General features: G+C 43.1%; 1 protein-coding gene across 1 annotated transcript; it reads right to left on the bottom strand.

The window, feature by feature from the left end:
- Positions 1-440: 440 nt before the first annotated feature.
- On the bottom strand, positions 441-26,491 carry LOC121307604 (solute carrier family 22 member 13-like). The gene is made up of 10 exons (XM_041239809.1): positions 26,120-26,491; positions 25,382-25,485; positions 23,646-23,800; positions 15,299-15,467; positions 14,752-14,872; positions 14,134-14,201; positions 12,638-12,852; positions 12,315-12,423; positions 655-864; positions 441-522 (listed from the first exon to the last, which is right to left on the bottom strand). Exons 1-10 carry the CDS (start codon positions 26,489-26,491, stop codon positions 441-443), a joined length of 1,605 nt encoding a protein of 534 aa, XP_041095743.1.
- Positions 26,492-27,818: the final 1,327 nt, after the last annotated feature.

Below are 27,818 nucleotides of genomic sequence, written 5' to 3'. Positions count from 1 at the left end.
TATAACACAGAAAGTATCACAGTAAGTATAGGAGTATAACACAGAAAGTATCACAGTAAGTATAGGAGTATAACACAGAAAGTATCACAGTAAGTAAAGGAGTATAACACAGAAAGTATCGCAGTAGGTATAGGAGTATAACACAGAGAAAGTATAATAAGTCTAGGAGTATAACACAGAAAGTATCACAGGAAGTCTAGGAGTATAACACAGAAAGTATCACAGTAAATATAGGAGTATAACACAGAAAGTATCACAGTAATTCTAGGAGTATAACAGAGAAAGTATCACAGTAAGTCTATGAGTATAATACAGAGAAAGTATCACAGTAAGTATAGGAGTATAGCACAGAGAAATTATCATAGTAAGAACCGTACAGCATGTGAACTTGTATCCGTTCCAGTTCAAAGCACATTCAGGCTTCTTGTGGTACAATGGCGCTACAGCCTGGTGGCTTGAAAACTCAGCTCACTATCATCTTTTATCTTGGAGACCCTGCTTTCATTCATGGTTTCCACATCCCTGGAAAGAAAGTATTTAAAGAGTATTAGGCCACAAACTGAGATGCCATTAACAGGGTTGTATTTGCAGAGACTTGTCTCACACTTCACACTGTCTTGTATATTTGCCTCCTGTGAACGAGAGAGGCCCTACCTCTTGAACTCCTTTGTTAAACCCATGTGGTCAGGCAGTTCCCTCTTTGACGTTTCAGGCAGCAGAAAACAAAGAAGACCTCCACTCAGTGGAACAGCCCCGTATATCAGATAGGGAATAGACCAGTGGCAGGCTTCAAGCAACACGATCAGAGGAGCAATGATACCACTGAGTCTACTTGCCATTGAGCACAAACCAGTGGCACTCTGCCTGAAGAAAGGGTAAAAAAGAAAGCAGTTACATTAGAAACACCCAAGTGTAAAGCATAAAACAAAATATGCGTTGACTGTTGTGGAAAAGCAAGCGAGCGAGTCAGTGTAGCAGGAAGGAGACCAGAGGGTGAAAGGCGCTATATAAAAATAAAGATATTATTACTTCTGAAGGCCCCTTTTTCTATTTAAAAACATTCCATGTTTACCTAGCAAAAAAGTATTTCTTTCTCTAAAAAAAAAAATAGAACATCCTTCGAATGAGCTGTAAAAACCGAGGTCCCATTGTAAGTGACTCTGCAGCAGCAGTTGTGATGTAGTCTTGTGAAACTGAGGTCCTATTGTAAGTGACTCTGCAGCAGCAGTTGTGATGTAGTCTTGTGAAACTGAGGTCCTATTGTAAGTGACTCTGCAGTCTTGACAACAGTTGTGATGTAGTCTTGTGAAACTGAGGTCCCATTGTAAGTGACTCTGCAGCAACAGTTGTGATGTAGTCTTGTGAAACTGAGGTCCTATTGTAAGTGACTCTGCAGCAGCAGTTGTGATGTAGTCTTGTGAAACTGAGGTCCTATTGTAAGTGACTCTGCAGCAGCAGTTGTGATGTAGTCTTGTGAAACTGAGGTCCTATTGTAAGTGACTCTGCAGCAGCAGTTGTGATGTAGTCTTGTGAAACTGAGGTCCTATTGTAAGTGACTCTGCAGCAGCAGTTGTGATGTAGTCTTGTGAAACTGAGGTCCTATTGTAAGTGACTCTGCAGCAGCAGTTGTGATGTAGTCTTGTGAAACTGAGGTCCTATTGTAAGTGACTCTGCAGCAGCAGTTGTGATGTAGTCTTGTGAAACTGAGGTCCTATTGTAAGTGACTCTGCAGCAGCAGTTGTGATGTAGTCTTGTGAAACTGAGGTCCTATTGTAAGTGACTCTGCAGCAGCAGTTGTGATGTAGTCTTGTGAAACTGAGGTCCTATTGTAAGTGACTCTGCAGCAGCAGTTGTGATGTAGTCTTGTGAAACTGAGGTCCTATTGTAAGTGACTCTGCAGCAGCAGTTGTGATGTAGTCTTGTGAAACTGAGGTCCCATTGTAAGTGACTCTGCAGCAGCAGTTGTGATGTAGTCTTGTGAAACTGAGGTCCTATTGTAAGTGACTCTGCAGCAGCAGTTGTGATGTAGTCTTGTGAAACTGAGGTCCTATTGTAAGTGACTCTGCAGCAGCAGTTGTGATGTAGTCTTGTGAAACTGAGGTCCCATTGTAAGTGACTCTGCAGCAGCAGTTGTGATGTAGTCTTGTGAAACTGAGGTCCTATTGTAAGTGACTCTGCAGCAGCAGTTGTGATGTAGTCTTGTGAAACTGAGGTCCTATTGTAAGTGACTCTGCAGCAGCAGTTGTGATGTAGTCTTGTGAAACTGAGGTCCTATTGTAAGTGACTCTGCAGCAGCAGTTGTGATGTAGTCTTGTGAAACTGAGGTCCTATTGTAAGTGACTCTGCAGCAGCAGTTGTGATGTAGTCTTGTGAAACTGAGGTCCTATTGTAAGTGACTCTGCAGCAGCAGTTGTGATGTAGTCTTGTGAAACTGAGGTCCTATTGTAAGTGACTCTGCAGCAGCAGTTGTGATGTAGTCTTGTGAAACTGAGGTCCTATTGTAAGTGACTCTGCAGCAGCAGTTGTGATGTAGTCTTGTGAAACTGAGGTCCTATTGTAAGTGACTCTGCAGCAGCAGTTGTGATGTAGTCTTGTGAAACTGAGGTCCTATTGTAAGTGACTCTGCAGCAGCAGTTGTGATGTAGTCTTGTGAAACTGAGGTCCTATTGTAAGTGACTCTGCAGCAGCAGTTGTGATGTAGTCTTGTGAAACTGAGGTCCTATTGTAAGTGACTCTGCAACAACAGTTGTGATGTAGTCTTGTGAAACTGAGGTCCCATTGTAAGTGACTCTGCAGCAGCAGTTGTGATGTAGTCTTGTGAAACTGAGGTCCTGCAGCAGCAGTTGTGATGTAGTCTTGTGAAACTGAGGTCCCATTGTAAGTGACTCTGCAGCAGCAGTTGTGATGTAGTCTTGTGAAACTGAGGTCCCATTGTAAGTGACTCTGCAGCAACAGTTGTGATGTAGTCTTGTGAAACTGAGGTCCCATTGTAAGTGACTCTGCAGCAGCAGTTGTGATGTAGTCTTGTGAAACTGAGGTCCTATTGTAAGTGACTCTGCAACAACAGTTGTGATGTAGTCTTGTGAAACTGAGGTCCTATTGTAAGTGACTCTGCAGCAACAGTTGTGATGTAGTCTTGTGAAACTGAGGTCCTATTGTAAGTGACTCTGCAGCAGCAGTTGTGATGATGTCTTGTGAAACTGAGGTCCTATTGTAAGTGACTCTGCAGCAGCAGTTGTGATGTAGTCTTGTGAAACTGAGGTCCCATTGTAAGTGACTCTACAGCAGCAGTTGTGATGTCTTGTGAAACTGAGGTCCTATTGTAAAGTGACTCTGAGACAGTTGTGTCAACACTACATCAGAAACCGACTTTCCCATTGTAAGTGACATTCACAACAACGTTGTGATGTAGTCTTGTGACAACAGAGGTCCTATTGTAAGTGACTCTGCACAACAGACGTGTTGTAGCAACACTCCATCAGAACACTTTACTACCAGGGTAACATTCACTGAGACGTTGTGTCAAAACAGGTCCATTCACTTGACTCTGCAACAACATTCACTGATGTACGTCGTTGTCAACACTGACATCAGAACACTTGACTCTGCAGCAGTTAACATTCACTGAGTCTTGTGAAACTGAGGTCAACACTACACATCAGAACACTCTGAACACTACCAGTTTGTAACATTCACTGAGACTGAGGTCCTATTCAACAGTGACATCTGAACACTTTGACTCCAGATAACATTCATTGCACTGATGACGTCCCATTGTAGGTGACTCTGCAGAACAACAGTTGTACATCAGAACATGTAAAACTGAGGTCCTATTGTAAGTGACTCTGCAGCAGCAGTTGTGATGTAGTCTTGTGAAACTGAGGTCCTATTGTAAGTGACTCTGCAGCAACAGTTGTGATGTAGTCTTGTGAAACTGAGGTCCCATTGTAAGTGACTCTGCAGCAGCAGTTGTGATGTAGTCTTGTGAAACTGAGGTCCTATTGTAAGTGACTCTGCAGCAGCAGTTGTGATGTAGTCTTGTGAAACTGAGGTCCCATTGTAAGTGACTCTGCAGCAGCAGTTGTGATGTAGTCTTGTGAAACTGAGGTCCTATTGTAAGTGACTCTGCAGCAGCAGTTGTGATGTAGTCTTGTGAAACTGAGGTCCCATTGTAAGTGACTCTGCAGCAGCAGTTGTGATGTAGTCTTGTGAAACTGAGGTCCTATTGTAAGTGACTCTGCAGCAGCAGTTGTGATGTAGTCTTGTGAAACTGAGGTCCCATTGTAAGTGACTCTGCAGCAGCAGTTGTGATGTAGTCTTGTGAAACTGAGGTCCTATTGTAAGTGACTCTGCAGCAGCAGTTGTGATGTAGTCTTGTGAAACTGAGGTCCCATTGTAAGTGACTCTGCAGCAACAGTTGTGATGTAGTCTTGTGAAACTGAGGTCCTATTGTAAGTGACTCTGCAGCAACAGTTGTGATGTAGTCTTGTGAAACTGAGGTCCTATTGTAAGTGACTCTGCAGCAGCAGTTGTGATGTAGTCTTGTGAAACTGAGGTCCCATTGTAAGTGACTCTGCAGCAGCAGTTGTGATGTAGTCTTGTGAAACTGAGGTCCTATTGTAAGTGACTCTGCAACAACAGTTGTGATGTAGTCTTGTGAAACTGAGGTCCCATTGTAAGTGACTCTGCAACAACAGTTGTGATGTAGTCTTGTGAAACTGAGGTCCTATTGTAAGTGACTCTGCAACAACAGTTGTGATGTAGTCTTGTGAAACTGAGGTCCTATTGTAAGTGACTCTGCAGCAACAGTTGTGATGTAGTCTTGTGAAACTGAGGTCCTATTGTAAGTGACTCTGCAGCAACAGTTGTGATGTAGTCTTGTGAAACTGAGGTCCCATTGTAAGTGACTCTGCAACAACAGTTGTGATGTAGTCTTGTGAAACTGAGGTCCTATTGTAAGTGACTCTGCAACAACAGTTGTGATGTAGTCTTGTGAAACTGAGGTCCTATTGTAAGTGACTCTGCAGCAGCAGTTGTGATGTAGTCTTGTGAAACTGAGGTCCTATTGTAAGTGACTCTGCAGCAGCAGTTGTGATGTAGTCTTGTGAAACTGAGGTCCTATTGTAAGTGACTCTGCAGCAGCAGTTGTGATGTAGTCTTGTGAAACTGAGGTCCTATTGTAAGTGACTCTGCAGCAGCAGTTGTGATGTAGTCTTGTGAAACTGAGGTCCTATTGTAAGTGACTCTGCAGCAGCAGTTGTGATGTAGTCTTGTGAAACTGAGGTCCTATTGTAAGTGACTCTGCAGCAGCAGTTGTGATGTAGTCTTGTGAAACTGAGGTCCTATTGTAAGTGACTCTGCAGCAGCAGTTGTGATGTAGTCTTGTGAAACTGAGGTCCTATTGTAAGTGACTCTGCAGCAGCAGTTGTGATGTAGTCTTGTGAAACTGAGGTCCTATTGTAAGTGACTCTGCAGCAGCAGTTGTGATGTAGTCTTGTGAAACTGAGGTCCCATTGTAAGTGACTCTGCAGCAGCAGTTGTGATGTAGTCTTGTGAAACTGAGGTCCTATTGTAAGTGACTCTGCAGCAGCAGTTGTGATGTAGTCTTGTGAAACTGAGGTCCTATTGTAAGTGACTCTGCAGCAGCAGTTGTGATGTAGTCTTGTGAAACTGAGGTCCTATTGTAAGTGACTCTGCAGCAGCAGTTGTGATGTAGTCTTGTGAAACTGAGGTCCTATTGTAAGTGACTCTGCAGCAGCAGTTGTGATGTAGTCTTGTGAAACTGAGGTCCCATTGTAAGTGACTCTGCAGCAGCAGTTGTGATGTAGTCTTGTGAAACTGAGGTCCCATTGTAAGTGACTCTGCAGCAGCAGTTGTGATGTAGTCTTGTGGAACTGAGGTCCCATTGTAAGTGAGAACACTTTGACTCCAGTCTAACATTCACTGAGACGTCGTCATCGTCATATGACACTAGTGTCCTATTGTAAGTGACTCTGCAGCAGCAGTTGTGGTGTAGTCTTGTGAAACTGAGGTCCCATTGTAAGTGACTCTGCAGCAGCAGTTTGTGATGTAGTCTTGTGAAACTGAGGTCCTATTGTAAGTGACTCTGCAGCAACAGTTGTGATGTAGTCTTGTGAAACTGAGGTCCTATTGTAAGTGACTCTGCAACAACAGTTGTGATGTAGTCTTGTGAAACTGAGGTCCCATTGTAAGTGACTCTGCAGCAGCAGTTGTGATGTAGTCTTGTGAAACTGAGGTCCTATTGTAAGTGACTCTGCAGCATACAGTCAACACTACAGTCATTGTGAAACTGCTCCAGGGTCCTAGGTTTATTGACTCTCACTGAACACACGTTTTGTGATGTCATCAGTCGTTGTTAAACTGAGGTCCTTTGTAAGTGACTCCTGCACAACATTCACTTGTGACGTGTCAAGTGACTCTCAACACAACAGTTTTACTCAGATAACACTGAACTGAGGTCCCATTGTAAACACTCTGCTGAGACGTTGTGATGTAGTCTTGTGACACTGAATGTAAAACTGAGGTCCTATTGTATGTGACTCTGCAGCAGCAGTTGTGATGTTGTCTTGTGAAACTGAGGTCCCATTGTAAGTGACTCTGCAGCAGCAGTTGTGATGTAGTCTTGTGAAACTGAGGTCCTATTGTAAGTGACTCTGCAGCAGCAGTTGTGATGTAGTCTTGTGAAACTGAGGTCCTATTGTAAGTGACTCTGCAGCAGCAGTTGTGATGTAGTCTTGTGAAACTGAGGTCCCATTGTAAGTGACTCTGCAGCAGCAGTTGTGATGTAGTCTTGTGAAACTGAGGTCCTATTGTAAGTGACTCTGCAGCAGCAGTTGTGATGTAGTCTTGTGAAACTGAGGTCCTATTGTAAGTGACTCTGCAGCAACAGTTGTGATGTAGTCTTGTGAAACTGAGGTCCTATTGTAAGTGACTCTGCAGCAGCAGTTGTGATGTAGTCTTGTGAAACTGAGGTCCCATTGTAAGTGACTCTGCAGCAGCAGTTGTGATGTAGTCTTGTGAAACTGAGGTCCTATTGTAAGTGACTCTGCAGCAGCAGTTGTGATGTAGTCTTGTGAAACTGAGGTCCTATTGTAAGTGACTCTGCAGCAGCAGTTGTGATGTAGTCTTGTGAAACTGAGGTCCTATTGTAAGTGACTCTGCAGCAGCAGTTGTGATGTAGTCTTGTGAAACTGAGGTCCTATTGTAAGTGACTCTGCAGCAGCAGTTGTGATGTAGTCTTGTGAAACTGAGGTCCCATTGTAAGTGACTCTGCAGCAGCAGTTGTGATGTAGTCTTGTGAAACTGAGGTCCCATTGTAAGTGACTCTGCAACAACAGTTGTGATGTAGTCTTGTGAAACTGAGGTCCCATTGTAAGTGACTCTGCAGCAGCAGTTGTGATGTAGTCTTGTGAAACTGAGGTCCTATTGTAAGTCAGACGTCGTCGTTCAACACTACATCAGAACACTTTGTGACTCCAGGTCCCATTTCACTGAGACGTTCGTTGTCAACACTACATCAGAACACTTTGACTCCAGGTAACATTCACTGAGACGTTGGGTCAACACTACTACATCAGAACACTTTGACTCTCCAGGATAACATTCAGCACGTTGTGTGTCAAACTGATCAGAACACTTTGACGCTGCAGCAGCAGTTGTGATGTAGTCTTGTAAGTTCCCATTGTAAGTGACTCTGCAGCAACAGTTGTGATGTAGTCTTGTGAAACTCCTATTGTAAGTGACTCTGCAGCAGCAGTTGTGATGTAGTCTTGTGAAACTGAGGTCCTATTGTAAGTGACTCTGCAGCAACAGTTGTGATGTAGTCTTGTGAAACTGAGGTCCTATTGTAAGTGACTCTGCAGCAGCAGTTGTGATGTAGTCTTGTGAAACTGAGGTCCTATTGTAAGTGACTCTGCAGTTGTGATGTAGTCTTGTGAAACTGAGGTCCTATTGTAAGTGACTCTGCAGCAGCAGTTGTGATGTAGTCTTGTGAAACTGAGGTCCCATTGTAAGTGACTCTGCAGCAGCAGTTGTGATGTAGTCTTGTGAAACTGAGGTCCCATTGTAAGTGACTCTGCAGCAGCAGTTGTGATGTAGTCTTGTGAAACTGAGGTCCTATTGTAAGTGACTCTGCAGCAGCAGTTGTGATGTAGTCTTGTGAAACTGAGGTCCCATTGTAAGTGACTCTGCAGCAGCAGTTGAACCCTACATCAGAACACTTTGACTCCCAGGGTAACAGTTTCACTGAGACGTTGTGAAACGTCAACACTACATTCAGAACACTTTGCTCCAGTTTTGTGATAACATTCACTGGACGTCCCATTGTCAACACTACATCAGCACACTTTGACTCCAGGGTAACATTCACTGAGACGTTGTTGTCAACACTACATCAGAACACTTTGACTCCAGGTAACATTCACTGAGACGTTGATGTTTGTCAACACTACATCAGAACACAGTTGTGACTCCCAGGTAACATTCACCTGAGACCGTTGTTGTCAACACTACATCAGTACACTTGTGAAACTGAGGTCCCTATTGTAAGTGACTCTGCAGCAGCAGTTGTGATGTAGTCTTGTGAAACTGAGGTCCTATTGTAAGTGACTCTGCAGCAGCAGTTGTGATGTAGTCTTGTGAAACTGAGGTCCTATTGTAAGTGACTCTGCAGCAGCAGTTGTGATGTAGTCTTGTGAAACTGAGGTCCTATTGTAAGTGACTCTGCAGCAGCAGTTGTGATGTAGTCTTGTGAAACTGAGGTCCTATTGTAAGTGACTCTGCAACAACAGTTGTGATGTAGTCTTGTGAAACTGAGGTCCCATTGTAAGTGACTCTGCAGCAGCAGTTGTGATGTAGTCTTGTGAAACTGAGGTCCCATTGTAAGTGACTCTGCAGCAGCAGTTGTGATGTAGTCTTGTGAAACTGAGGTCCCATTGTAAGTGACTCTGCAACAACAGTTGTGATGTAGTCTTGTGAAACTGAGGTCCTATTGTAAGTGACTCTGCAGCAGCAGTTGTGATGTAGTCTTGTGAAACTGAGGTCCTATTGTAAGTGACTCTGCAGCAGCAGTTGTGATGTAGTCTTGTGAAACTGAGGTCCCATTGTAAGTGACTCCCGAGACGTCTTGTCAAACTCTCCATCAGAACACTTTTTGATGTCAGATAACATTCACTGAGTGATTAGTCGTCGTCAACACTACATCAGAACACTTTACTCCCAGGTAACATTGTGAGACGTTGTTGTCAACACTACATCAGAACACTTTGGACTCCAGGGTAACATTCACTGAGACGTAGTTGTCAACACTACATCAGATGTGAAACTGAGGTCCTATTGTAAGTGACTCTGCAGCAGTAGTTGTGATGTAGTCTTGTGAAACTGAGGTCCCATTGTAAGTGACTCTGCAGCAGCAGTTGTGATGTAGTCTTGTGAAACTGAGGTCCTATTGTAAGTGACTCTGCAGCAGCAGTTGTGATGTAGTCTTGTGAAACTGAGGTCCCATTGTAAGTGACTCTGCAGCAGCAGTTGTGATGTAGTCTTGTGAAACTGAGGTCCTATTGTAAGTGACTCTGCAGCAGCAGTTGTGATGTAGTCTTGTGAAACTGAGGTCCTATTGTAAGTGACTCTGCAGCAGCAGTTGTGATGTAGTCTTGTGAAACTGAGGTCCTATTGTAAGTGACTCTGCAGCAGCAGTTGTGATGTAGTCTTGTGAAACTGAGGTCCTATTGTAAGTGACTCTGCAACAACAGTTGTGATGTAGTCTTGTGAAACTGAGGTCCTATTGTAAGTGACTCTGCAACAGCAGTTGTGATGTAGTCTTGTGAAACTGAGGTCCTATTGTAAGTGACTCTGCAACAACAGTTGTGATGTAGTCTTGTGAAACTGAGGTCCTATTGTAAGTGACTCTGCAACAACAGTTGTGATGTAGTCTTGTGAAACTGAGGTCCTATTGTAAGTGACTCTGCAGCAGCAGTTGTGATGTAGTCTTGTGAAACTGAGGTCCTATTGTAAGTGACTCTGCAACAACAGTTGTGATGTAGTCTTGTGAAACTGAGGTCCCATTGTAAGTGACTCTGCAGCAACAGTTGTGATTAGTCTGTCAGACACTTTGACTCCCAGTAACATTCACTGAGACGTTTGTTGTCAACACTACATCAAAACACTTCCCTCCAGGGTAACATCACTGCACACAGTGTTGTCACTGTAGACGTTGAAACTGAGGCCCAACACTACATCAAGAACACGTTTGACTGTAGTCAGGTTAAAACAGGTCACCTGAGTACGTTGTTGTCAACACTACATCAGAACACTTTTGTGAACTGAGGCCATTGTAACATTCACTGAGACGTTGTTGTCAACACTACATCAGACACTTTGACTCCAGGTATAACATTCAGTGAGACGTTGTTGTCAACACTACATCAGAACACTTTGAACTGAGGTCCTATTGTAAGTGACTCTGCAGCAGCAGTTGTGATGTAGTCTTGTGAAACTGAGGTCCTATTGTAAGTGACTCTGCAGCAGCAGTTGTGATGTAGTCTTGTGAAACTGAGGTCCTATTGTAAGTGACTCTGCAGCAACAGTTGTGATGTAGTCTTGTGAAACTGATTGTAAGTGACTCTGCCTATTGTGAAAGTGAGGTCCCATTGTAAGTGACTCTGCAGCAACAGTTGTGATGTAGTCTTGTGAAACTGAGGTCCTATTGTAAGTGACTCTGCAACAACAGTTGTGATGTAGTCTTGTGAAACTGAGGTCCTATTGTAAGTGACTCTGCAGCAGCAGTTGTGATGTAGTCTTGTGAAACTGAGGTCCTATTGTAAGTGACTCTGCAACAACAGTTGTGATGTAGTCTTGTGAAACCGAGGTCCTATTGTAAGTGACTCTGCAGCAACAGTTGTGATGTAGTTATTCACTTGTGAAAACTGAGGTCCAGAGTGACACTTTGACTCCAGTTGTAACATTCACTGAGACGTTGTTTGTCAACACTACAACAGAACACTTTTGAAACTCCAGGGTAACATTCACTGAGACGTTGTGTCAACACTACATCAGTAATGTAAAACTGAGGTCCTATTGTAAGTGACTCTGCAGCAGCAGTTGTGATGTAGTCTTGTGAAACTGAGGTCCTATTGTAAGTGACTCTGCAACAACAGTTGTGATGTAGTCTTGTGAAACTGAGGTCCTATTGTAAGTGACTCTGCAACAACAGTTGTGATGTAGTCTTGTGAAACTGAGGAGGTCCTATTGTAAGTGACTCTGCAACAACAGTTGTGATGTAGTCTTGTGAAACTGAGGTCCTATTGTAAGTGACTCTGCAACAACAGTTGTGATGTAGTCTTGTGAAACTGAGGTCCCATTGTAAGTGACTCTGCAACAACAGTTGTGATGTAGTCTTGTGAAACTGAGGTCCTATTGTAAGTGACTCTGCAACAAGTGACTCTGAAAACCGAGGTCCTATTGTAAGTGACTCTGCAGCAGCAGTTGTGATGTAGTCTTGTGAAACTGAGGTCCTATTGTAAGTGACTCTGCAGCAACAGTTGTGATGTAGTCTTGTGAAACTGAGGTCCCATTGTAAGTGACTCTGCAACAACAGTTGTGATGTAGTCTTGTGAAACTGAGGTCCTATTGTAAGTGACTCTGCAGCAACAGTTGTGATGTAGTCTTGTGAAACCGAGGTCCTATTGTAAGTGACTCTGCAACAACAGTTGTGATGTAGTCTTGTGAAACTGAGGTCCTATTGTAAGTGACTCTGCAGCAACAGTTGTGATGCATCAGACACTTTGCTTCCAGGATAACATTCACTGAGACGTTGTGATGTCAACACCTTCTTCTGTCCTTGTTGTGACTCAGGATAACATTCCTGAGACGTTGTCTTGTCAACACTACATTGGAACACTTTGTGACTCGAGACGTTGTTTGACAACGCATCAGACCTTTGGCGTCCAGTGTAACACTCACTGAGACGTGTTGTTCTTGTCAACACTACAGTCAGAACACAGACTCCAGGATAATTTCTGTCCTTCGTTCTCGTCAACTCTACAGATCTGGGACACTTTGGATAGGTACATTCATAATCCTACATTCCTACACTGATCAATTCTTCTTGTAAAACCGAGGATCCATTTGAAGAAGAAGAAGAAGAAGAAGTCTACTAAATGAAGAAGAAGAAGAAGAAGAAGAAAGAAGAAGAAGAAGAAGAAGAAGAAGAAGACATACCTAATAAAGGCCTCAGCCTGGCTCTGTGTTGGTGCAGTATCAGGGTGTGAATAGTTTCCAGTGTAAGCACGGCATACCTGACAGCTGTAGGGAATAGCTCTTGAACATAGACGTAGTTTATTGTAGAAGCCCCGGTGACAAAGAACTTCCCTGCAACGGCGAGTCCTGTAGTAGCAACAGGCACGTCTGAAATTGAAACCATTGAAACAAGTCAATCACTTTTACAGGAAAGAAAACTGAACAGAAGCACTGCCATTAAAATGACATTAGAGGAGCTCAGCACTGGAAAGACAGTGTTGAGGCGCATGGGGGGGGAATTGTCAGATTTTACCCATTAAAGCCCAGTTTGTACATCTGATTTTAAATTTTACTTAACCCCCACCCCCCCTGTTTTGGGTACCTGGTGGGACAGCCAATATGAGAAGGCAAGCAATCCCTCCCAGGAGCATGGTAGACCCCTGGCATATCCTCCTTCCAAAAACATGTAGAGCCCACATGCACAGGACATTGGCAGGGATTTCAACAGCGCCAAACAGGAGCTGAGTCAGGTAGATGTCTAGGCCAAAGCTTCCAACATTTAACGTCAGGGCATAGTATGATAGATTACATCCAAACCTAGAGCAAAGCAGACACAACATCAACACAGCTAAGCATGTCAGGCATACAATGGCAGGGGGCCATGCTATTCAAAGCAATGCTGATTGTAGAATAGGGTTTGGTTATCTTACCAGCTGTCCACACAGGGTTTGCAGCAATGGAAAGTTCAATGTGTGCTGAACAAAACAATATGTGTGGTTTGCTTGGTACACTAAAAGGCGGATATAGTAATCGTGATTAAAGGAATGTAATGCAAAAATTGTATAATTCCTGTGCCCAGGGAGGTTGTATCTACCCTTTGGCAGCAAATGGGTTAATATGGGAGCTAGAAGAACCCAGAACCACGCAGAGTAGTGGTAATTTAATATAGGAGCTAGAAGAACCCAGAACCACACAGAATAGTGGTAATTTAATATAGGAGCTAGAAGAACCCAGAACCACGCAGAGTAGTGGTAATTTAATATAGGAGCTAGAAGAACCCAGAACCACACAGAATAGTGGTCATTTAATATAGGAGCTAGAAGAACCCAGAACCACACAGAGTAGTGGTAATTTAATATAGGAGCTAGAAGAACCCAGAACCACACAGAATAGTGGTAATTTAATATAGGAGCTAGAAGAACCCAGAACCACACAGAATAGTGGTAATTTAATATAGGAGCTAGAAGAACCCAGAACCACACAGAATAATCACCAACACCATACAATAGTAAGGGAGATATGCAAAAATAATATTAAATATAAATATATTGTTGCATCTACCCTTTGGCAGCAAATGGTTTAATATGGGAGCTAGAAGAACCCAGAACCACGCAGAGTAGTGGTAATTTAATATAGGAGCTAGAAGAACCCAGAACCACACAGAATAGTGGTCATTTAATATAGGAGCTAGAAGAACCCAGAACCACGCAGAGTAGTGGTCATTTAATATAGGAGCTAGAAGAACCCAGAACCACACAGAATAGTGGTAATTTAATATAGGAGCTAGAAGAACCCAGAACCACACAGAATAGTGGTCATTTAATATAGGAGCTAGAAGAACCCAGAACCACGCAGAGTAGTGGTAATTTAATATAGGAGCTAGAAGAACCCAGAACCACACAGAATAGTGGTAATTTAATATAGGAGCTAGAAGAACCCAGAAACACACAGAATAGTGGTCATTTAATATAGGAGCTAGAAGAACCCAGAACCACACAGAATAATCACCAACACCATACAATAGTAAGGGAGATATGCAAAAATAATATTAAATATAAATATATTGTTTACCATATATAAATCATAATTAGGATATACTTCCTGAGCTCAGCTGTAGTGATGAGATCCACCATCGTCCCGTTGCCTGTGCTCCTGTTTTCTGCAATCTACACAAAGGGTTCCATTAATGCATCTTGCTGACTTTAGTAATTAAGAAAAGAAAAGGCAGATGATTTAACAAATGGCCAAAGAAATCTTGAAAAGAGTCTTTTCACCATGACTCCTCAGATTGAAAATGTTCTAAACGTAACAGGGTGGGAGCTGCGAGTGACCCCGCGACCCCACACACCGCAAGCAAGCATCTTTACCACAATGCGAAAGAGCCGGGCTCGTCTGCATTCCTGGTATTAAAGCTTTTAACCCCCTCTCATCTGACCTTCAGGACAGGCGAGAATCCGTAACGGAACTGTATATTGTGCATGATAATGTATTTATAAATATGTTGTTATATACCATATTACACAGGTTAAAGCAATATAAAGAAGTGGAAACTATGTAACTAAGACATTTATAAGACAGCATCTAGTCTCTATAAACTTCATGAATGGCAGCCTCTATGTCTGAATGAGATCCATACTTTATGAATGGCAGCCTCTATGCCTGAATGAGATCCATACTTTATGAATGGCAGCCTCTATGCCTGAATGAGATCCGTACCTTGTCAACAGCTTCACTTGGGACTGGCCTTTTATTCACAGCTGCCACCTTTAAAATGAGCTGTTTAGCTTCTTCATATTTTCCTGTGGAGATCAGCCACCTTGCTGACTCTGGAATCGCCCTTTAAAAGCAAACAGTAGGTGTTAACCTTATTGAATTACTGTGCTAATCTTATTGAAATACTATGTCAACCTTATTGAATTACTCTGTTAATCTAATTGAATTACTGTGTTAATCTTATTGAATTACTTTTAATCTTATTGAATTACTGTGTTAATCTTATTGAATTACTCTGTTAATTTTATTGAATTACTGTGTTACACACAATTACAACGTTATTATGCATAGTTACAATGTACTTAATGTGAAAAGACAGTACTGAAAAGAGGGTTTTCTAATTTAACTTATCTTGTCCCATATTTTGTCCAGTCAGTGTACTGTGATAGTTTGACCAAAATGCTCCTGCTAATAATATTCATACACATAACTCTGCGCTGTGTTATATGAAGTAACAGCAGCTATAATAAATATACTGAGAACATCTTACCAGACATACAACACAACAATCCCAATAGGGGCTGAGATGGTGAACTGCAGCGTTCTCCAGTCCCGGATAAAGTAGGCGATACCAGCCATGATACACTGCCCAAGACCCAGGCTTATCTGAGTCAAAATAGCAGGGTAGGAGCGCTTGGACACTCCAATCCATTCTGTGGCTACACAGGAACAAAACATTAGAGGCAGTTCATCAGACCTACATTCAACAGTCTACAAAGCACGTTGTTTTTGTTGTTGGTATTTTATGATAGCTGGGTTTGGATCTGAAATTTCACAGCTTTTTAAACTGATTTAGATTCAGTCAACACATACAGTGACTTTTTAAAAGCCCCCTGTAGCCTCAGTAGAGCTCTCAAACATGGCTTCTCTCTAAGTGCAGCTGGTACACCAGAGTGTAACCATAATACCTGTCCCCCTGGAACAATGAGCCTTTCTTTTATATGTTGTATTTTCTAAGGATGTATTTCCAGCATCCACTGTGAGAGGATGTTGCAGGGAGAACAGGTTAATAGAGATCCTGCTTGAGACCGCAAAAGAGCTTTAGTCTTCTGAGTTTAAAAAGTCATAGGAAAATGATGTGAAGTGACTCTAAATAACAAGGTGGATGCATTCGTTTAGATAATGGTGATATTATAGACCCCGAACATGTTGCTCTTTAACCTTTAGCTACTGTACATGTCATTCTTCATGCAGTATCTGCCTACGTCTCCTGGATATTTATTTCCATTAGACTTTGTTATTCTTTTCAATATAGGATTTTCTATTTCAGTAATAGAGCCTCAATCAGACTTTCTAACTAATACATTGTGCCCGGGAGGACCTTGCCGCTGCTTCAGCTGCACTGCTGCTTAGTAAACAGGAAGGCTTGTCCGGGGCTGAGCTGCTTAGGAGGTGCTGATTGGCAGGGGGGGCATGCCCGGGGAGCTTACGTCTGTTTAAGAAGGCAGCCGCGCCAAAGTTCGAGGCAATTGCAAAGCCATGGCTACACAGGCAGGCTCTGAGAGAGCTTGTCTTTGTTGACATCAAGGAGGAGAGCGTCCGCTCCATGGAGAGGACTACTACATGAAAACTGTTACAGATATCCTTTCAAATGTTTACAGCTGAACATTAATACAGCTTTACTATGCAGAAGAAAAACGCTGCTTCATTTAAATGAAACAAGCCCTGAACCAGCTACCTTACCTCATCATTTTCACTTTCCCTTTATTTCTATATACCTGGTAGTAGTTTATGTTTAATACATTATGTTGTCCTTACTGATTCAGTATTATTCACTATCAGCACCACTGCTCTGTGTCTGATTCAGTATCAGCACCACTGCTCTGTGTCCGATTCAGTATCAACATCACTGCTCTGTGTCCGATTCAGTATCAGCACCACTGCTCTGTGTCCGATTCAGTATTATTCAGTATCAACACCACTGCTCTGTGTCTGATTCAGTATTATTCAGTATCAACACCACTGCTCTGTGTCTGATTCAGTATCAACACCACTGCTCTGTGTCTGATTCAGTATCAACACCACTGCTCTGTGTCTGATTCAGTATCAGCACCACTGCTCTGTGTCTGATTCAGTATTATTCAGTATCAACACCACTGCTCTGTGTCTGATTCAGTATCAACACCACTGCTCTGTGTCTGATTCAGTATCAACACCACTGCTCTGTGTCTGATTCAGTATCAACACCACTGCTCTGTGTCTGATTCAGTATCAACACCACTGCTCTGTGTCTGATTCAGTATCAACACCACTGCTCTGTGTCTGATTCTGATTCAGTATCAACACCACTGCTCTGTGTCTGATTCAGTATCAACACCACTGCTCTGTGTCTGATTCAGTATCAACACCACTGCTCTGTGTCTGATTCAGTATCAACACCACTGCTCTGTGTCTGATTCAGTATCAACACCACTGCTCTGTGTCTGATTCAGTATCAACACCACTGCTCTGTGTCTGATTCAGTATCAACACCACTGCTCTGTGTCTGATTCAGTATCAACACCACTGCTCTGTGTCTGATTCAGTATCAACACCACTGCTCTGTGTCTGATTCAGTATCAACACCACTGCTCTGTGTCTGATTCAGTATCAACACCACTGCTCTGTGTCTGATTCAGTATCAACACCACTGCTCTGTGTCTGATTCAGTATCAACACCACTGCTCTGTGTCCGATTCAGTATCAACACCACTGCTCTGTGTCCGATTCAGTATCAGCACCACTGCTCTGTGTCCGATTCAGTATCAACACCACTGCTCTGTGTCTGATTCAGTATCAGCACCACTGCTCTGTGTCCGATTCAGTATTATTCAGTATCAACACCACTGCTCTGTGTCTGATTCAGTATCAACACCACTGCTCTGTGTCTGATTCAGTATTATTCAGTATCAGCACCACTGCTTTGTGTCTGATTCAGTATCAACACCACTGCTCTGTGTCTGATTCAGTATTATTCAGTATCAGCACCACTGCTCTGTGTCTGATTCAGTATCAGCACCACTGCTCTGTGTTTGATTCAGTATTATTCAGTATCAACACCACTGCTCTGTGTCTGATTCAGTATCAGCACCACTGCTCTGTGTCTGATTCAGTATCAACACCACTGCTCTGTGTGATTCAGTATTCACTGCTCTGTGTCTGATTCAGTATCAACACCACTGCTCTGTGTCTGATTCAGTATCAACACCACTGCTCTGTGTCTGATTCAGTATCAACACCACTGCTCTGTGTCTGATTCAGTATTCACTGCTCTGTGTCTGATTCAGTATCAACAACACTGCTCTGTGTCTGATTCAGTATCAACACCACTGCTCTGTGTCTGATTCAGTATCAGCACCACTGCTCTGTGTCTGATTCAGTATCAACACCACTGCTCTGTGTCTGATTCAGTATCAACACCACTGCTCTGTGTCTGATTCAGTATCAACACCACTGCTCTGTGTCTGATTCAGTATCAACACCACTGCTCTGTGTCTGATTCAGTATCAACACCACTGCTCTGTGTCTGATTCAGTATCAACACCACTGCTCTGTGTCTGATTCAGTATCAACACCACTGCTCTGTGTCTGATTCAGTATCAACACCACTGCTCTGTGTCTGATTCAGTATCAACACCACTGCTCTGTGTCTGATTCAGTATCAACACCACTGCTCTGTGTCTGATTCAGTATCAACACCACTGCTCTGTGTCTGATTCAGTATCAACACCACTGCTCTGTGTCTGATTCAGTATCAACACCACTGCTCTGTGTCTGATTCACTGCTCTGTGTCTGATTCAGTATCAACACCACTGCTCTGTGTCTGATTCAGTATCAACACCACTGCTCTGTGTCTGATTCAGTATCAGCACCACTGCTCTGTGTCTGATTCAGTATCAGTATCAACACCACTGCTCTGTGTCTGATTCAGTATCAACACCACTGCTCTGTGTCTGATTCAGTATTATTCAGTATCAACACCTCTGTGTCTGCTCTGCTCTGTGTCTGATTCAGTATCAACACCACTGCTCTGTGTCTGATTCAGTATCAACACCACTGCTCTGTGTCTGATTCAGTATCAACACCACTGCTCTGTGTCTGATTCAGTATCAACACCACTGCTCTGTGTCTGATTCAGTATTATTCAGTATCAACACCACTGCTCTGTGTCTGATTCAGTATCAACACCACTGCTCTGTGTCTGATTCAGTATCAACACCACTGCTCTGTGTCTGATTCAGTATCAACACCACTGCTCTGTGTCTGATTCAGTATCAACACCACTGCTCTGTGTCCACTGCTCTGCTCTGTGTCTGATTCAGTATCAACACCACTGCTCTGTGTCTGATTCAGTATCAACACCACTGCTCTGTGTCTGATTCAGTATCAACACCACTGCTCTGTGTCTGATTCAGTATCAGCACCACTGCTCTGTGTCTGATTCAGTATCAACACCACTGCTCTGTGTCTGATTCAGTATCAACACCACTGCTCTGTGTCTGATTCAGTATCAACACCACTGCTCTGTGTCTGATTCAGTATCAACACCACTGCTCTGTGTCTGATTCAGTATCAGCACCACTGCTCTGTGTCTGATTCAGTATCAACACCACTGCTCTGTGTGATTGATTCAGTATCAACACCACTGCTCTGTGTCTGATTCAGTATCAACACCACTGCTCTGTGTCTGATTCAGTATCAACACCACTGCTCTGTGTCTGATTCATTCAGTATCAACACCACTGCTCTGTGTCTGATTCAGTATCAACACCACTGCTCTGTGTCTGATTCAGTATCAACACCACTGCTCTGTGTCTGATTCAGTATCAACACCACTGCTCTGTGTCTGATTCAGTATCAACACCACTGCTCTGTGTCTGATTCAGTATCAACACCACTGCTCTGTGTCTGATTCAGTATCAACACCACTGCTCTGTGTCTGATTCAGTATCAACACCACTGCTCTGTGTCTGATTCAGTATCAACACCACTGCTCTGTGTCTGATTCAGTATCAACACCACTGCTCTGTGTCTGATTCAGTATCAACACCACTGCTCTGTGTCTGATTCAGTATCAACACCACTGCTCTGTGTCTGATTCAGTATCAACACCACTGCTCTGTGTCTGATTCAGTATCAACACCACTGCTCTGTGTCTGATTCAGTATCAACACCACTGCTCTGTGTCTGATTCAGTATCAACACCACTGCTCTGTGTCTGATTCAGTATCAACACCACTGCTCTGTGTCTGATTCAGTATCAACACCACTGCTCTGTGTCTGATTCAGTATCAACACCACTGCTCTGTGTCTGATTCAGTATCAACACCACTGCTCTGTGTCTGATTCAGTATCAACACCACTGCTCTGTGTCTGATTCAGTATCAACACCACTGCTCTGTGTCTGATTCAGTATCAACACCACTGCTCTGTGTCTGATTCAGTATCAACACCACTGCTCTGTGTCTGATTCAGTATCAACACCACTGCTCTGTGTCTGATTCAGTATCAACACCACTGCTCTGTGTCTGATTCAGTATCAACACCACTGCTCTGTGTCTGATTCAGTATCAACACCACTGCTCTGTGTCTGATTCAGTATCAACACCACTGCTCTGTGTCTGATTCAGTATCAACACCACTGCTCTGTGTCTGATTCAGTATTATTCAGTATCAACACCACTGCTCTGTGTCTGATTCAGTATCAACACCACTGCTCTGTGTCTGATTCAGTATCAACACCACTGCTCTGTGTCTGATTCAGTATCAACACCACTGCTCTGTGTCTGATTCAGTATCAACACCACTGCTCTGTGTCTGATTCAGTATCAACACCACTGCTCTGTGTCTGATTCAGTATCAACACCACTGCTCTGTGTCTGATTCAGTATCAACACCACTGCTCTGTGTCTGATTCAGTATCAACACCACTGCTCTGTGTCTGATTCAGTATCAACACCACTGCTCTGTGTCTGATTCAGTCACTGCTATGTGTCTGATTCAGTATCAACAACACTGCTCTGTGTCTGATTCAGTATCAGCACCACTGCTCTGTGTCTGATTCAGTATCAGCACCACTGCTCTGTGTCTGATTCAGTATCAACACCACTGCTCTGTGTCTGATTCAATATCAACACCACTGCTCTGTGTCTGATTCAGTATCAACACCACTGCTCTGTGTCTGATTCAGTATCAACACCACTGCTCTGTGTCTGATTCAGTATCAACACCACTGCTCTGTGTCTGATTCAGTATCAACACCACTGCTCTGTGTCTGATTCAGTATCAACACCACTGCTCTGTGTCTGATTCAGTATCAATTCACTGCTCTGTGTCTGATCTCTGATTCAGTATCAACACCACTGCTCTGTGTCTGATTCAGTATCAACACCACTGCTCTGTGTCTGATTCAGTATCAACACCACTGCTCTGTGTCTGATTCAGTATCAACACCACTGCTCTGTGTCTGATTCAGTATCAACACCACTGCTCTGTGTCTGATTCAGTATTCTGATTCAGTATCAACACCACTGCTCTGTGTCTGATTCAGTATCAACACCACTGCTCTGTGTCTGATTCAGTATCAACACCACTGCTCTGTGTCTGATTCAGTATCAACACCACTGCTCTGTGTCTGATTCAGTATCAACACCACTGCTCTGTGTCTGATTCAGTATCAACACCACTGCTCTGTGTCTGATTCAGTATCAACACCACTGCTCTGTGTCTGATTCAGTATCAACACCACTGCTCTGTGTCTGATTCAGTATCAACACCACTGCTCTGTGTCTGATTCAGTATCAACACCACTGCTCTGTGTCTGATTCAGTATCAACACCACTGCTCTGTGTCTGATTCAGTATCAACACCACTGCTCTGTGTCTGATTCAGTATCAACACCACTGCTCTGTGTCTGATTCAGTATCAACACCACTGCTCTGTGTCTGATTCAGTATCAACACCACTGCTCTGTGTCTGATTCAGTATCAACACCACTGCTCTGTGTCTGATTCAGTATCAACACCACTGCTCTGTGTCTGATTCAGTATCAACACCACTGCTCTGTGTCTGATTCAGTATCAACACCACTGCTCTGTGTCTGATTCAGTATCAACACCACTGCTCTGTGTCTGATTCAGTATCAACACCACTGCTCTGTGTCTGATTCAGTATCAACACCACTGCTCTGTGTCTGATTCAGTATCAACACCACTGCTCTGTGTCTGATTCAGTATCAACACCACTGCTCTGTGTCTGATTCAGTATCAACACCACTGCTCTGTGTCTGATTCAGTATCAACACCACTGCTCTGTGTCTGATTCAGTATCAACACCACTGCTCTGTGTCTGATTCAGTATCAACACCACTGCTCTGTGTCTGATTCAGTATCAACACCACTGCTCTGTGTCTGATTCAGTATCAACACCACTGCTCTGTGTCTGATTCAGTATTATTCAGTATCAACACCACTGCTCTGTGTCTGATTCAGTATCAACACCACTGCTCTGTGTCTGATTCAGTATCAACACCACTGCTCTGTGTCTGATTCAGTATCAACACCACTGCTCTGTGTCTGATTCAGTATCAACACCACTGCTCTGTGTCTGATTCAGTATCAACACCACTGCTCTGTGTCTGATTCAGTATCAACACCACTGCTCTGTGTCTGATTCAGTATCAACACCACTGCTCTGTGTCTGATTCAGTATCAACACCACTGCTCTGTGTCTGATTCAGTATCAACACCACTGCTCTGTGTCTGATTCAGTATCAACACCACTGCTCTGTGTCTGATTCAGTATCAACACCACTGCTCTGTGTCTGATTCAGTATCAACACCACTGCTCTGTCTGATTCTGATTCAGTATCAACACCACTGCTCTGTGTCTGATTCAGTATCAACACCACTGCTCTGTGTCTGATTCAGTATCAACACCACTGCTCTGTGTCTGATTCAGTCAGTACCACTGCTCTGTGTCTGATTCAGTATTGATTCAGTATCAACACCACTGCTCTGTGTCTGATTCAGTATCACTGCTCTGTGTCTGATTCAGTATCAACACCACTGCTCTGTGTCTGATTCAGTATCAACACCACTGCTCTGTGTCTGATTCAGTATCAACACCACTGCTCTGTGTCTGATTCAGTATCAACACCACTGCTCTGTGTCTGATTCAGTATCAACACCACTGCTCTGTGTCTGATTCAGTATCAACACCACTGCTCTGTGTCTGATTCAGTATCAACACCACTGCTCTGTGTCTGATTCAGTATCAACACCACTGCTCTGTGTCTGATTCAGTATCAACACCACTGCTCTGTGTCTGATTCAGTATCAACACCACTGCTCTGTGTCTGATTCAGTATCAACACCACTGCTCTGTGTCTGATTCAGTATCAACACCACTGCTCTGTGTCTGATTCAGTATCAACACCACTGCTCTGTGTCTGACTCAGTATCAACACCACTGCTCTGTGTCTGATTCAGTATTATTCAGTATCAGCACCACTGCTCTGTGTCTGATTCAGTATCAACACCACTGCTCTGTGTCTGATTCAGTATCAACACCACTGCTCTGTGTCTGATTCAGTATCAACACCACTGCTCTGTGTCTGATTTAGTATCAACACCACTGCTCTGTGTCTGATTTAGTATCAACACCACTGCTCTGTGTCTAGTTCAGTGAAGAGCCACGTGTATAGGATCACCCTGTTACAGGAACATACAGAATTAGTAAGTAATTGTAGGTCATTTTAAACAGTAGGCAATCCGGCTCTTAGCCAATTTACACATCAGGTAGTTAATTCCAGATATCATTGATCCAGGTTGTTTTAAACAGAAGTGTTTAGTCCTACCTAAAATGACACAGTGGATTCGAAAGCCACCATATGAGAGCCCGACAAAGAACTGCAAGGCGATGTGCACGTAGAAATTGGGAGCCAGTGCTGTCCCAGTACCACACAGTAGCAGCATTACCATAGTTACTTGCACAGCTCGCTTCCGACCAAACCTAGGAACAGTGCATACAATACAATGAAAAACACAAATGTGTATTAAAGGAGTGCTCGCCAGGGTTCACTGTCTGATAACACTTTAATCACTGTGTATTTACATAGTACTTACAGAATAAATACATCTGTACTTACACATGCTTACAACAAATGTAGTAAGGATTCAAGTAAATGCATGTACATGGATTAGGGAGTGGTTAACATGTAGAAAACAGAAAGTACTGATTAGAGGAAAAACCTCAGAATGGAGTGTGGTAACCAGTGGTGTACCACAGGTATCAATATTAGGTCTTCTGCTATTCCTGATCTACATTAATGACTTAGAGTCTGGTATAGTAAGCAAACTTGTTAAATTCGCAGACGACACAAAAATAGGAGGAGTGGCAAACACTGTTGCAGCAGCAAAGATTATTCAAAATGATGTAGACAGCATTTCGAACTGGGCAGACACATGGCAAATGACATTTAATAGAGAAAAGTGTAAGGTACTGTACGCAGGAAATAAAAATGTGCATTATAAATACCATATGGGAGATACTGAAATTGAAGAAGGAATCTATTAAAAAGACCTAGGAGTTTATGTTGACTCAAAGATGTCTTCATCTAAATAGACAATGTGGGGAAGCTATAAACAAAAGGCCAACATGATGCTCGGATATATCAAGGGAAGTAATGTTAAAACTGTACAATGCATTAGGAACACCTCATCTAGAATACTGTGTTCAGCTCTGGTCACCTCGCTTCAAAAGAGCGACCAGAATTATTCTGGGTTTAAAGGGCATGTCATATGAAGACAGGCTAAAAGAATTGAATCTATTCAGTCTTGAACAAAGAAGACTACGCTGCAATCTGATTCAAGCATTCAAAAGGTATTGACAATGTTGACCCAAGGGACTTCTTCGACCTGAAAAAAAGAACAAGGAGCAGGGATCATAAATGCAGATTAGACAAAGGGGCACTCAGAACAGAAAAAGGAGGCACTTTTTCACACCGAGAATTGTGGAAAAAGTGCAAACTCCCCAGTAATGTTGTTGAAGCTGACACCCTGGGATCCTTCAAGAAGCTGCTTGATGAGATTCTGGGATCAATAAGCTACTAACAACCAAACGAGCAAGATGGGCCGAATGGCCTCCTCTCGTTTGTAAACTTTCTTATGTTCTTATGTTCATAGTTACAATGTACTTAACTTGTACATCTATTTGCTTGTTATATGTAAGTACACAATTTATGAAAAAGGTTAGGGTTAGGTTAAGAATTAGGGTTAGGATTAGATCATGCAAAAGATTTACGGACATTAATTACATTGTAATTCTGCATAATACCATTGTAATGATGTGAAGTACACATGTATTAACTATGTAACTACAATGTAAATACACAGTAATTAGAGATACTGAGTGTAAAGTGTTACCAGACAATGAACCCTGGAGAGCACATACCTGTTTTACCATTAGCAGCATTAGTCTGGTCGCAGTTCCTTGGTTGTATCTTGTGCCTACATGTAGAATATGCAGATATTACCTATTTCACAAGCCAGAGCGCCCCCTTCTGAGGGCTGCATGATATAAACATAGACTTACCTTTCAGCAAGAGGACCAAAAATCAACGCCCCAACGAGGATGCCAGCCATGAAAACAGACTGGGCCACCCTCACCCACTTAGCATGGTCACAGACCAGATCAAACTGTAAAACAAAGTGGGCATGTCTCAATTGTTATTACCTATGGGACAAGCTGGGATTACTGTAAGTATTGCTCTGCTCACACATCATATTGGTAGTAGCTGATCAATGAACTTGACAACACATTTTCAATCAGAACACAAGAATGTAAGAAAATGTACAACACCTTTACTATTCAGCCCATCAATGCTTGTCCAGTTCTATGTAGCTGATTGATCTCAATTAGGAAGCTGAGCTGTTACAACAGTAATCCCATTGTGCTTGTGCTTGTGTGAGGTAAAGGAAAAACTGAACAGACTGCAAACGCAGTATTCTGCCAGCAGAAGGAAAGCAGCTGAGAGTATATTGGGAATTTGAACAGAGACACAGACCATCCAAGTGACCTGCAGACCTGCAAATGAAAGAAAAACCCAAACCCTTTTCTGATACAATTGTGTACTTACATACATTGTGCAAAAAAAGCAACACATTAAGTGCATTGAAACTGTACATATTAGCATTGTAATTATTTGTAAGTAAGTACCATGTAAATACACAGTAATTATACAGTAGTTTCTAAAATGTGACAGCAGAAAAAGGGTTTGAACACTTTGGTTTGAGGTACTTGAACAGCATGTACAGTATATTAAACTCATACCTCTGTAATCACTGTTGTCTTATACTGTGAAGTGTCATATACCCATCCCTCCTGACACGGCACGGTGGAGTTGATGCTGTGCTCCTCAGTGCCCTCGATATCCCAGACAGGCCTGTACATCTCACACCTCTGGTAGGATCCGTCCTGCTCCAGGGGCACCGTGAGGTTCAGCTGCTCTGCTTCTGTCAAGTTGGGGCTGATTTGCAGGATCCAGTCTGTATTACAGTGATGAGGTACAGCGATTCCTGTAAAAAGCAGACTCAATAAATGAAAGGATAAAACTACATTCGGGAAGCATACCCCAAATAGCAGCAGTTTTTGGAATAACCCGAAGTCTCCAATGAGAACTAGGATTTCTCCAAAGTCTACCATGATCAACGTCTGCACTGGCAAAAGACATCTGGAATTTCAACTTTTTTATACACAGGCACACTAATCTAAATTAATGTTTAACAATATCTATGCATATATTGTTATGAAAGGATGACTTTGAAAAAGAAACTCTCAAGTTCGAAGTCCCTCTTTATGGCAAGCGATTTGTCTGTCTAGGCATTTCTACTTGGCAATCTGGATTGCTTCTCAACTACTCTTTTGATATAAGCTCTCATCTTGGCACGTCACACAGGGTTTAGGGGGTGGAATGAACGAATTGTGCAGTCTGGCTGGCGTGTGTGAGGGGGTGTTTGTTATTGTTCTTGATTAGTGACCAACACAGCTCTGCTGGAGGATTTCCCAGGCTCTTCATGTGTTAAGCTTATTTTATGGGATACACTGCCGGTAAGCATTCTGTCCTGTGCCCTGTGGGTGAGAGGAGAGGAGGGTAAAAGCTCTAAAAGCAGGAATGCAGATGAACCCGGCTCTTTAGCACTGTGGTTAGGTGCAGATGAACCCGGCTCTTTAGCACTGTGGTTAGGTGCAGATGAACCCGGCTCTTTAGCACTGTGGTTAGGTGCAGATGAACCCGGCTCTTTAGCACTGTGGTTAGGTGCAGATGAACCCGGCTCTTTTGCACTGTGGTTAGGTGCAGATGAACCCGGCTCTTTTGCACTGTGGTTAGGTGCAGATGAACCTGGCTCTTTAGGTGCAGATGAACCTGGCTCTTTTGCATTGTGGTTAGGTGCAGATGAACCTGGCTCTTTTGCATTGTGGTTAAGATGGTTGCTTGCGGTGTGCAGGCTTTAAAAGCTAGCAAAGGTGCACAGCTTTCATTTAAATGCTGGATATGTAGACTGCATGTGTGCTCCTGTTTATTTTTGCTTATTAATAAAACTATTTTTATGCAACTTGAAAAATGTCTCTGTGCTGCAAAATTTTCTCTCACTGCTGGTGTGGGTACTCCCATCTGACTGCAGTGACTTCTAAATGATTAAATCGCATCGCTCGCGTCTCTCGCTGCTGGTGTGGATACTCCCATCTGACTGCAGTGACTTCTAAATGATTAAATCGCATCGCTCGCGTCTCTCGCTGCTGGTGTGGATACTCCCATCTGACTGCAGTGACTTCTAAATGATTAAATCGCATCGCTCGCGTCTCTCGCTGCTGGTGTGGATACTCCCATCTGACTGCATTGACTTCTAAATGATTAAATCACATCGCTCGTGTCTCTCGCTGCTGGTGTGGATACTCCCATCTGACTGCAGTGACTTCTAAATGATTAAATCGCATCGCTCGCGTCTCTCGCTGCTGGTGTGGATACTCC

This window comes from Polyodon spathula, chromosome 3, assembly GCF_017654505.1.
Source record: "Polyodon spathula isolate WHYD16114869_AA chromosome 3, ASM1765450v1, whole genome shotgun sequence".
NCBI classification, from domain to species: Eukaryota; Metazoa; Chordata; class Actinopteri; order Acipenseriformes; family Polyodontidae; genus Polyodon; species Polyodon spathula.
This window is presented reverse-complemented; position numbering and strand designations above follow the sequence as displayed.